Source organism: Danio rerio, chromosome 20 (assembly GCF_052040795.2).
Source record: "Danio rerio strain M-AB ecotype USA chromosome 20, GRCz13ab, whole genome shotgun sequence".
NCBI classification, from domain to species: Eukaryota; Metazoa; Chordata; class Actinopteri; order Cypriniformes; family Danionidae; genus Danio; species Danio rerio.
In genome coordinates this window covers 9392524-9404924 of record NC_141040.1, presented here as the reverse complement: position 1 = coordinate 9404924, position 12401 = coordinate 9392524, and the positions used below count along the sequence as shown (strand labels likewise).

At 40.6% G+C, this 12401-nt stretch overlaps 1 protein-coding gene across 27 annotated transcripts in view; it reads left to right on the top strand.

The window, feature by feature from the left end:
• syt14b (synaptotagmin XIVb) overlaps nucleotides 1-12401 on the top strand; it is a 44400-nt gene that overhangs the window by 25888 nt on the left and 6111 nt on the right. For 10 of the 27 annotated variants that reach the window (XR_015517776.1, XR_015517775.1, XR_015517771.1 and 7 more), the window contains 4 exons: nucleotides 7187-7327; nucleotides 7417-7640; nucleotides 8647-9084; nucleotides 10969-11149. Coding sequence is in view for 14 of the 27 variants with exons in the window: in XM_087297296.1 (XP_087153422.1) it covers nucleotides 7187-7327; nucleotides 7417-7640; nucleotides 8647-9084; nucleotides 10969-11149 (984 nt within the window). In the remaining 13 variants the exon portion in view is untranslated. 27 annotated transcript variants of the gene reach the window in all.

The window sequence follows — 12401 nt, the reverse complement described above, 5'->3', positions numbered from 1 at the left end:
TATGATAATCATTCAGGGATACAGACAGCTATTTTCATGAACTGCAGCTGTTTTGTAGTATATGCTACGTGTAAAAATACCACATTTATGGAGATGTTTTTACTCCCAACTAGGGTTGTAACAATATACCGGTATGACGGTCTACCACGATTTGAACGTGCACGATTATCATACCATGAACAATTGCATATCAACGGTTTTAACCCTTAAAGACCGAGACAGCCGCCCGCGGCTAAAAATAAGTATTGCTCTTAAATGTTTAATAACTTTTGATCCGCTGATCCGATTCATAAAATTCAAAGATTGGCATAAAGAAGAGAATCTCAGCTTTCCAGTGATCACATAACATTCGCGGACTTTCAGAGGCTCCGGAATCAGTGCGGTTACGTCATCAAAATTTGACAACGCTGATTTGACAGAAACGCTCGTCACTGTGTCTCCGGACAAACCAGACATGATACATTGATGCATTGTCCCTCCTCCATGCCCAGATTGGTTCACACAGAATGAGAGATAGGCATACATTTATGCGCGGCTAAATAAAACGCAAAAAAAAAAAAAAGTTTTGCATGAAATTCTCATACTAAGTACTTTTGCATGCACAGCAGCACAGAAACATGACAAAACAGTGACTTAGCAAAGACGAACTGCTGCTCTTGCTGTTTTCAAAGGACACAAATGAAGGTGCAGCTGTTTGTCTGCATTGCATACAACCACATCCAAATCCATATCCACAGACAACCATATCCATGCTGGCACATAAAAACCTAAGGATGTTCCATATTGAATCTAGTTTCGTTATGTAACTATTTATAGTATAGTATAGCATGTTTATTTGGACTTTGACACATTATTTATTATTTTTTTATTTGTTCATTGTACAAGTGAACACATTCTCTCACCTCAGCGGTCAAGATTAAGTCCTGAAAATCTCAACATGCTTACATTTCTTCATCACAACCTAGACTGAAAAAAACAACGCTTTAAATACATGTTTACAGCCATAAACTTGGTATTGCACTTTTGGTCTCCCATTTATCCTGCTTATAAGGAAGGACAGTTTAAGTTTATTTTTGTCTAATCTTAAAAGACCCTGCTTGTTTATTCCTTCTAATTTAATTTATTAAAATGGGAAATTTTTCAGTTTATTTTTATAAAAGACTTCTATAGTTCTATTAAAATGGTTCTTTCAAAAGTTTGTTGAAATAAAACCTTTGTTCAGTCAGAAAACGTGTTCTTATTCTTTTCAGGGTCTTTGCTATGAGAATTACTATTTAATACCGTATACCGCGAAACCGTCAAACCGTGGTATTGTTTTAGACGATTATCATACCGTAAAAAATTCATACCGTTACAACCCTACTCCCAACTCACTTCATCACTTAGGTCAAGTGTTTAAAGTAAATCCTTTGGTAAGGTGATTCCGTAGTCATCTAATTATTCAAAGAATAGCAATGAATACACAGTGATTATTCATAGTGCTAAATCAGTGATAACTGTTAAATCTTCTGTTCATAATGCAGTGCTATAGACTGATTTCGTGTGGCTGCCATTTAAAAAGCGAAATCTAGGCTGCTGTGGGAAGAAACCCGAAAGTATCACACAGGAATGTTGTGTATCTGGCTGTATATCTTATCAGTGAAAAGAAAGCGACACATATTTAGAATTCCACCACCTTTTAAGTGACCCTAAGGTCTGTTCTGAATGGAGAGTGAAAATAAAAAGGGATATCAGACCTAATTTTCAAGTTAAGGGAAATAGCACTAGTTAGCTAACGTTATCTTTCGTGTTTTGGATGCCATTTATCAAACTCAAGTTAATGAACTGATTCTTTCAGTATATATTAGACTTGTCACGATACTGAATTTTGGTACTGAAATAAAAATTTCCCACTAACATTTAGGCGCTGTTGAATGCAACACTGCTAATTTGCCATAGTATTCACCAGTGCTCAACAGAAATGACTGTGATTGGCTGTGAAGCTCCAACACTGTTTACCGAGTGCAAACACAGACAAGCAGTCGACTGATCTTTGCAGCTTTAAATGCTCCAGTGTCTGTGTATCTGTGCTTGTAACGGTTTGTACTCGATGAAGAGTGGTGAACTGATGACCTTCATGGCCAATCACAGTCATTTCTGTTGAGCCCTGGTGAATAGTATGGCAAATCTGCAGCGTTTAAGAACCCGCTCATCTGTGCTTAATTGTTAGCAGAAAATAGACACACAACACGACGGTGTGCTACAGATGACTGCATTGTTTTATTGCTGACCGGGTTACATAGGCTGAAGCAGGGTAGCTCCCACGGTGTTTACCTGGTGCCATGAACTGAAGCCATGGAGGACACTCTTTAATAGGGTCCCAGTTTATATTAAGTGTCCTTAACTACTATGTACTTACATCAACAAATAAATACAATGTACTTACTGTGTTAATAATGTATTTGAGAACACTTGTGGTGCTTTTGAGTTGGGATAGAGGTTGGGTTATGGACAGGTTTGGTGGCATGGGTAGGTTTAAGGGTGGGTTAAGGTGTAGAGGATGGTCAACAGTGTATTTACAAATGTAATTACAAAAGTTAATTACAGATGTAATTACATACATGTATTTAATCAAGCATAAGTACACAGTAAATAAATGTATTTACACAATAAGTCCATTTTAACAAACTATTAATTCCTGTGTAAGTACATATTAGTTAAGGCCACTTAATATAAAGTGGGACCAAGTGATGTTTACACCATGACTGCATTTTAAAATTGCGGCAACAGCTGGAAGTTTGTAGTCTACAGCATGTTGTTGCAATGTTTACAGTGCTGATCCTATACTTCCGGGTTTATTCCCACCACAGCCTCACTTTCATGTTATAAAATGTGGCCGCATAAATTAAGCGTATTGGCATTACCTGTGTTTCTTCTTGATGGGTGTTTAGACTTTTTGCACGAGAGCCCCCTCTGGCCTTCGGAGGAGATTTATTACTGATCTCACGACCATGCTTTCCTGACAAGATGTGCATGATAATCACAGCTTTGCTCAGTTGCATTTTATTTCGATTAATCGTCCAGCCCTACTTAAATACCTATCCTGAAGACTGATGTATACAAGCTGACTTTTCAACATAATTTGCAGTCAATTAGCAGAAGCACACCAAAGACACAAAGCAATGGCTTTTTTCAAGAGCTTCCAACAGAACCTCCCTTCTGTCAGTTCCCTCCTGGACTCCGTCTCAAACACCGTCTCGACTGCTGTGGATGATCTGTCCACTGCGGTCAGTGATGTCACATACACTGTCAGTGACCAACTAACAGAGCAGGTCAATACAATTATCAACAAAGTACAGACAGAAGAGGATGGAAAATCCGGCAAGGATGCTGAAGGCTCTTCGGATGATGTCCAAAAGGATAGGAAGCTAAAACGGCAGGATACGGAAGCAGATGGTGATGGTGAAAGTCGGAGAAGCCGAAAATCAAAAAAGAACTCCATGTGGACTATTGAAGTAGATGAAGCGGAAATCCAGAGAGAGAAAGAAAGACAGGAGGAAGCAAGGAGAGCTGAGGAGGAGGAGTGGGAGTGGTGTTATGCACCCTCCAAAGGTTGGTATCGTAAAAGGAAAGACCCAAACCAGCCATCTCAGACCCCAGACAACCAAACAAGCAACACTGAGCAAGAATCAAAAGAGGTAGGGACTTTAGAAGAGAGTACCTCTTTGTCAGGCAAACACAAGAAAGAAGGTGACCACCACAAGGAAAACGCTAACGGAATGCACACAAGTAATAGTCAGGAAGAGCAGGATTCTCAGGAAATGTCTGGTGATCCTGACACATCTACATCAAATATTGACAGAAATGGAGAGAACTGTAGTGAAAAAATTGAAGAAGATGAAGACGAGGTGTCACATGAAGAAGGTAAAACACAAAAGAAGAAAGGTAAAGTTTTTAGTGATGAAGAACAAGAGGAAGGCGTTCAGGATTCAAATAATTCAAAGGCAAAATCAAAGGCAAAAAAGAATAAAGAATGTAAAGGTGAGACCGTACGCTGGACTTGCTGTGCTGTGCTTTGCTCTTTTGATGAGGTGGTTGTGTGTCTTTGGTTCCTCACTGTTCCCTAAAATCTCCAAGGTTTTACCTAAACACAAATGGGCTGTCTTATTTATGAATCTTTCTCTTTCTTTTTAATATCTACTGTCCTGCAGAATTTACCCTCAATCCCAATTAAACACACCAGATTCAGCAAAGCTATTGATGTTTTAAGGTCTTCTAGAATGTACTAGAACAGCTAGGTAATCTCTGCAGTGCATTGGCCCTCAAGAAGCAGGTTTAGACAGACTTTCAATAGTGCAGAGGTGCTCAAACATGCTCCTGGGGGTGAAGGGGGGGGGGGTCATTTATCACATCAGTATCACTTTTATATTGAGTTTCATTCTAAGCATTAATAAACACACATGAACAAACTAATCAAGGTTTTCAGCCTCACTAGAAACATCTAGACAGTAGTAGCAAGTTTCTACGCAGCCTTAAAAAACTTCACCTGCCTGTAGTTTTCGAACTTGCTTGACTTGCTTACATGTTTGAGAAAAACTCTGAAGGACTGCGGTTCTCAGGACTGAACTTGCCTAGCTCTGTTTTAGATAAATGCATTGGAGCTAATTTCTGCAGGACAATAGTCCTTCAAGGGGAAGGTTAGTCATCTCTTTACAAAAGTCTTGCATGGTAGCGCTTCCCAACCCTGGTCTTAGAATACCCTCAGCTGTATCCATTTGAATAACTCCCTTTTCTGTCATACACATTTACACTCTTACAGTGGTTGTGAAATCACATTGTTCTCTACTGTATAGTATGACCTACTACTAATTTTTGCCAGATTCTGAAGTAGGAGTTGAATAGACAACTTTACTAACCCATTGTTGGGAGGATGTAGTCTGTCCGAATTCCTTTCGTACAGTATTCATGTGCAGCAGAGCTGTGGGTGTCCTATAAGCCAATATTGAACCACTACTTCTGTATGTTTGAGGTGTTTTAAAAAAAAATTGGTCTTGGAGGCTCGCCATATCTGTAACTCGATACGTCACACCCACCCTCTCTTCCAGGTTGTGCAGTCTTTTCCAATGAGTTGAATCATGTGTGTTAAATGAGGAGATGCCTCGTGTCCTGGTGTCCTGCACAGTTTAGCTCCAACTTTTTTTTCAACACACCTGCCTGGAAGTTTCTAATACACTGAGAAAAAGCTTGATTCGCTGGTTTAGGTGTGTTTATTTGGGGTTGGGGCGACGCAGTGGCCACGTAGGTAGTGCTTCCACCTCACAGCAAGAAGGTCGCTGGTTCAAGCCTCGGCTGGGTCAGTTGGTGTTTCTGTGTGGAGTTTGCATGTTCTCCTTGTGTTCCCATGGGTTTCCTCTGGGTGCTCCGGTTTCCCACATAGTCCAAGGACATGCGGTAGAGGTAAATTGGGTAGGCTAAGTTGTTCGAATTAGTGTAAATAACTGTGTATGATGTTTCCCAGAGATGGGTTTAACATATGTTGGATAAGTTGGCGGTTCATTCCACTGTGGGACCCCAAATTAATAATGGGACTAAGCCGAAGAGAAAATGAATGAATGAATCTGGAGTTGGAACTAAAATATGCAGGACACCGGCCATGCGAACCAAGTTTGGACACCCTTGCTCTGTGGGATACGAAGCCTACTTGCACCGCCTTATACCTGGATAACTGCTTTCCTAAAAAGTTGACCTCCAAATCTACTCAAATACAGGAACACCTGATAATCGAAAACTTTTGCATTGATCCAGGCCAAGAACTTATCTTTTTGGGAGGGAAGAAGCTCATGAACAGGAATAAGCATTGGAATTATGGATCATATGGCAGAGAGCTCCAAGAATGATGTCCTAGTCCTGGTTATTTTCAGTGATGGCCATGCCTTTACTGGTGTTTTTCTTTTTAATATGTAAAGTGTGTAATTTGTTAATTGTAGAAAGCCTGTAAATCCTGTTTTACACATAGAGGCAACATAAAATGAAGCATTTATTAGAAGAGTTTTCAAATAGTAAAAATGATTTAGCAAAAGATGTGGAAAAAAAATAAAATAAATGGTGGCTGTTTTGCAGTAAAACTCCCTGTGTGCTTCAACAATGGAAGTGTATATATGAAGAGTTTGGTTGCAAAACGGGATAAACGCCATTTTTTGACATTTGTATTTTATTATTGGAAATCACTGTTCAAATGCACCTTAATCTATGTGTGAATCCTGCCATTAATAACATTTAAGAATGTACATTTTAGGCCTAATACAATTTTTTTTTTTTTTCACAAAACGCGATATCCGCCAGACCAGTTTCTTTACAAAGTGTGATATAACATTTATAGAATGTTCAGGATTCTGCGCAAGCTTAGCATCCCCTGGGAAGAGAGTCATCGCCGGTGAAGTGCTCCGAGTTTGCTCATGATGAGAGTAATGTTGGTCTGTGTCATGCCGACAAACTATTAGAGGAAGATGTAGCCTTCAACTTCACAAAAGTGTATAAAAACGCTACAAAAGTGGACCAAGATAAAATTATCCTGCGTATGTCAGTCTTCGCTGATGTCAAGAAGAAGGCCAGGGGTTATGTTGAAAAACTGCCTTTTTTCCTGCGCTCCTCCCCATCACAAGATACATTTTGCAAGGCTATATTTCTAAGTGTGCTTTGTAAGTTTATTCTTTAAATAATTTATGTCAATACCAAATGAGAGGATGATCACTTGTGCCAAAAGCTGTTGTGATGTGCGCGACTGTTTAAAACACGTGCACGCTCCCTTTTTGCGACTGGAAACGCAAGTATAGCCACAGTGGCTGGTCAGGCCCTAATGATGATGATTATTATTATTATTACAGTGAAATAATTCATTAAATATGACGGGGCGAGGCGATCTTGTGTTGCGGACTCTGTGCAACAGAGGCAAGAACTGTGACACGCATACATAAACCTAAAGCTGGAACATAAAATGGGACTTTTAAACACGGGATGCAAATGAAGTCATTTCATATTCTTTAGTTCTTTCAGTTTTGTCTTAAAATAGCTGCATGTGAGTTTAAAATTGGAAGAAGGTTCTGAATTATTAATGATTCTTGCTCCTATTCCACAAAAAGTGGTCTGCAAGACGTATACAATAGGTTGTTTATAGAAACTGAATTTAAATGTAGATCTTCTTTTTCAGATGGGGGCTGTGCAGAAAAAGGATCAGAAAGTGAAGATGAAACACAGAAAAAACACAAAGACTCTCATCAGCAGAGGAGTGGATGGAGAAACAGGGATGAAGAGAATGAAGATTGCAGCAGTGAGGCCTCGGCTGAGCTGGGTAAACATTGTGCTTTGTGAATGATGAAATATTCCTAATTGTGCCACGTTCAGGATGTAAACACAGTTCATTTGTTTCTCGCAATTCAGTTAAAAGAAAAAAAGGTTCAAGTTCTTTGAATGAACTTCAGCCTCCACCATATCGGGACAAAGATGATGTAAAGCGTGGTTCAAGGGGCCGCAGTGACTCTGCAGAGGGTAGTGGAAGTGAAATCAGTGAGGGCAGTGAAGACCCTGAGGACACAGAGAGTTACCTGAATAAGGGCTATGAAGAGGACGCACCCAGCGACAGCACTGCTGTTTTGGGCCCGGAGGTGAGCACCTCAGCCCGTCGTTTCAAATGTGTTCTGCTATGAGAATCACGGCCCCACCATCACCAATGGAACTACTGAAATCCACCAACAGTGTTGTTATTTTTCCAAGAGGGCTCTCCACCACACCTATTATCACCAACATCACGTTTTTGACATAATATTTGTTTTTCATCCATGATGTTTTAATTAAGTCAAAGTTTGTTTATCATAGATGATGCTTTTGCAATGCCAAAATGATAAACCGAGACGCCTGTCATCTGTTTCTTCTTGTTAGCATTTCCCCCCATTTTTATCTGTTTCCCATTCACTGGTGTCTCCACTTTAAGAAACCACTGTAAAGTATGGTTTTCAGTTGTTTATTAAAGTATCATTTCATTGTCACATTAATAAGTCATATCACTGATGGTTTTATATATGAGGAGCAAGGATGGATTCGTGGATTCTCAGGTTGGGGTTGGTTCACTCTGGCCACATCTGGTAAGTTTTCCTTTGAGTTTGCCTGTGATTGAAGACACACCGGAAGCCTGGATGTTAACTTCTTATTGAAGCCTGGCTTCTTTAATAGGTGCCATATGATGATGAGTCAAAGTCAAATAGTTATATATCCTGTTATCCTTAAAGCTTACTCTACAGTGCAAAAACAGCAATCATTTTACAAAAGATGCTAAAACTGCACTTTTAAAATGCCTACAACTTTCTGATGTTAACTGAATACATTTAAAAACATGACCATCTACATAGCAATATCAATTATGTGGTGATTAAAAAGTAATATGGAAAGTTAGCAAAGCTTCTTATTTCTTACCAAGAAAAGTGTCTTAAGTTGTGATTCCTTAGGATATGACACCCTATACTGCAGATAACTTAATGGACCACCTTGTCACCAACACAGGCACCTCAAGAGATCTGATCTGTTCTTGTTTTTGTTTTTTTTTGCACACAAGTTACAAATTCTAAAAAACATTTCCTCTGTCACACCTGCTCTGTATTTCCCTTTCTCCGACAGGATAGCTTAATCCCACCCCTTCCAGAATCATACGAACCAGAGGCACTGGGGAAATACGGCACATTGGATGTGGCATTCGAATATGACCCTGGCGAGCAACGGCTTGCGGTGACAGTGACTGCTGCCACAGATATTCCAACACTTAAAAGCACAGGGAACATTTCCTGGCAGGTCCACCTGGTTCTACTGCCCACCAAGAAGCAGAGGGCCAAGACAGGAGTTCAGAAGGGCCCCTGTCCTGTTTTTACAGAAACATTCCGGTTCTCGTGTGTAGAGGAGGATGCACTGGGGGATTATGCTGTCCGGTTCCGTCTCTACAGTGTGCGGCGCATGAAGAAAGAGAAGGTCCTTGGGGAGAAGGTGTTCTATTTAACCAAACTCAATCTGCAGGGCAAGCTTGCACTGCCCGTCACGCTGGAGCCAGGCACATCAGTTCCTGTAAGTGTGTGTGCATGCATAGTCTCAACAATGTCCAATCCTACACTCGGAAGGCAAATGTCCTGTAGGGTTTAGCTCTAGCCTGCCTACTTGCTTTTATGGGTGCTTTAACAGCTATAAATCGATTAATTTGTTCCGAATCAGGGATTACAATTGTTACATTGTTGCTCATTGTTCTTGGGACGGTTCGCTTTCACACGGCAAAGTTTCTAAACGGACCAAAATAGCTAAAACAGATCATGTGTGAGTTAACTCTCCTTACATTGGTCAAAGTTTCACGGTTTACTGTGCAGGGTCCCACTCAGCATGGTTTGGTGGTGTCTGACAGGATGTGCACGACGTGTCTGAAGAACGAGGAGGGATGTGGTGGAGAGGGGTGAGATTTTAAAGACTGGGAGGGAGACGCGCGATTACTGGAGATTATTAGTCGTTTGCGGGTGGGCAGAATCTGGGAGTCTACCGCAAATGCACAGAGACTCCCTGAACTTTCGGGAGACTTGGGATGTCTGGAATGACCTCCCGCCCTACTCGTAATTCTCTCTTTATATAGCCGTATGCCTATTACATATCCATAAAACACTGTGATATTGCCGGGCTCAGATAGTATTGCTTTCTCTCTACAATCGATCCACTCCAGAGTTCGTTTCAATCAAGCCGAGACCACCTCATTCAGGCAATTTTGAACCGATTGTTTTGGCGTGGATCCGAGCACGATTGCTGGATTCATATATACCAAACCAGCCTCGCTAAATGGGCAAATGAGACAGGTTCCGAAGCAAAAGTCTAGGTGTGAAAGCATCCTCAGTCTATAAAGGTTTTTTATTAGCATCAAAAGTTCCATGAAGAACTTTAATCATTGATGGATAGGTTCTTTAAAGTTTGTTAAAGTTGAAAAGTTTTCTTTAGAATTTAAAATTGTTCTTGACACAAAAAAGGTTCTATGGCAAGTTTGAGACCTATGTTCTATGGCATCTCTGTGAAAACCCTTTTTGCCTCCTTATCGCATCTTTATTTTAAAAGTGCAATGAATGATTAGAGTCGGAATTACTTAACACTGAAAAAAGTGATGAACGATTAGGGTCTGAATTACTTCAAACTGAAAAAGTGTGAAGGCGCTTCATCTAATCTTTTTTATGGCCTCTTTCCTGCACACCGACAATAGTGTGGGTAAATTAAAGTCAAGCTTGATTCCCTCTGATGCGGATCTTTTAAGAAGGTTTGAATACAAAACTCTGGTGCACACCAAACAAATGTGCCAAGACCTAGCTAAAGGTGGTCTTGTCCAATTCTGAAAGAACTGTGGTGTGGTTCCTTTGAGATATGAATATGATCTGACCTTGATTCAACGCAGGGGTGCCTATAGTTGGTCCTGGAGAGCCGATGTCCTGCAGAGTTTAGCTCCAACTTGCTTCAACACACCTGCCAGGAAGTTTCTAGTATGCTAGTTAGAGCTTGATTAGCTGCTTTAAGTGTGTCTAATTGGGGTAGGTGTGTCTAATTGGGGTTGGAGCTAAACTCTCCAGGACACCTGACCTCAGGGACCGAGTTTGGGTACTCCTGATCTAACACATTTGCAGAAACCCTGGTCCTTTTGAGTTATGGTTTACACCCGTGGCATCTGCCATTCCTAACAAACCCCATTCTATGCCTTAGCTCCAGCTCTGATACAAGTTTTATTTAAGGATAATTCTTACTTTACGTAGCTGTCCTGAACACCTTGTTTAGCTAGTTAAGTTGTGTTAAATTAGGGTTGTAGGTAATCAGAACAGTAGCCCTTCAGGAGCATTTTTTAACACATTTGCATGATACTTTCTTATTAGCCAATAGATTTAACAAACATAAACCATTAAATAAATGGTAATACTGTTATGCACTGTTCTTCAGGGCTGCGGATCAGTTGTGAGTGTCTCTCGTAGTGCAGGAGCTCTATCCTGCCGCTCCACTGGTGAATCCTCCATTCCGGAGCTTCTGCTGGGTCTCCTCTACAACTCCACCACAGGAAGACTGTCCGCCGAGGTTATTAAAGGCAGCCATTTTAAAAACTCTGCCTCTGATAAACTGCCCAGTAAGACATCCACCTGCAAAATCTTCTTACAAGCAAACATATTTCATGCATGTGCAGTCGTAATGTTTTCTTTCCTTTTTCTGTGTTCTGCTTGTATTTGAACTACTCTCTTTTTGTCTTTCACTCTATTTTCTGTCATATTCCTTTTTCGGTGTCCTGTAGTTGGCCTGTTTTGTTGTGTAAAACACTTCATTAGTGGGCAACTATATATCATGAGAGGTAAGTTTATTGTCATGCCGAAAGATCAAAACCACCCATATAACAGAGTCTTTTTCGTTACCTTGCTTTCCCAGTGTCCTCTACATTTTACTTCCATTGTTTATTCAGTCAGATCTATTTGTACTATTTCAGTAAGATGTGCAGAGATATGTACAGGTACAATTGTTTAGAATGTATTCTACATTGGGTTGTCTGGGTTGCAGAGTTTAGCTGGTTAAAGTGGGTTTAATTAGGTTTCAGACACTTCGTAAACTTGTTTGAACGCCCTTGCTCTAGGCCAAGCTTTTATGTACAGCAGGGGTGTCCAGACAACTTCCTGGAGGACCACTTTTCAACAGTTTAGCTTCAACCCAATTTAAGGAACTTGAACAGGATGGATCCATGCTTTCATGTTGACACCAAATTCTAAGCCTACCATTCCGAATGTTGCAGCAGAAATCTGACTCATCAGAGAGAGTCATTAGACTTATTTTTCGTGAGCCTGTGTGAATTGTAGCCTCAATTTCCTGTTGTAGCTGACAGGAATGGCACCCAGTGTGGCCTTCTGCTGCTGTAGCCCATGTGCCTCAAGGTTCGACGTGTTGTGCTGAGATGCTCTTCTGCACACCTCGGTTGTAACGAATGGTTATTTGAGTTACTGTAGCTGTTCTATCAGCTCGAACCAGTCTGGCCATTCTCCTCTAACCTCTGGCAGCAACAAGGCAATAGTGCCCACAGAACTGCCACTCACTGGATATTTTCTCTTATTCTGACCATTTTCTGTAAACCCTAGAGATGGTTGTGCATGAAAATCCCAGTAGATCAGCAGTTTCTGAAATACTCAGACCAGCCTGTCTGGCACCAACAACCACGCCACATTCAAAGAGCTCACGTATAAATGATAGGACCGTAGAGAGTATAGACAGGAAAGTGTCAGGAGCAGAGAGAGGAGAAGAATAGCATAAGACCTCAAGGATTTAACAATTCACAGTAATTTTAGAGACATTTTTATATCAGAGTGGTTAAATTACCAGTGTTGAAATCTATATTTATA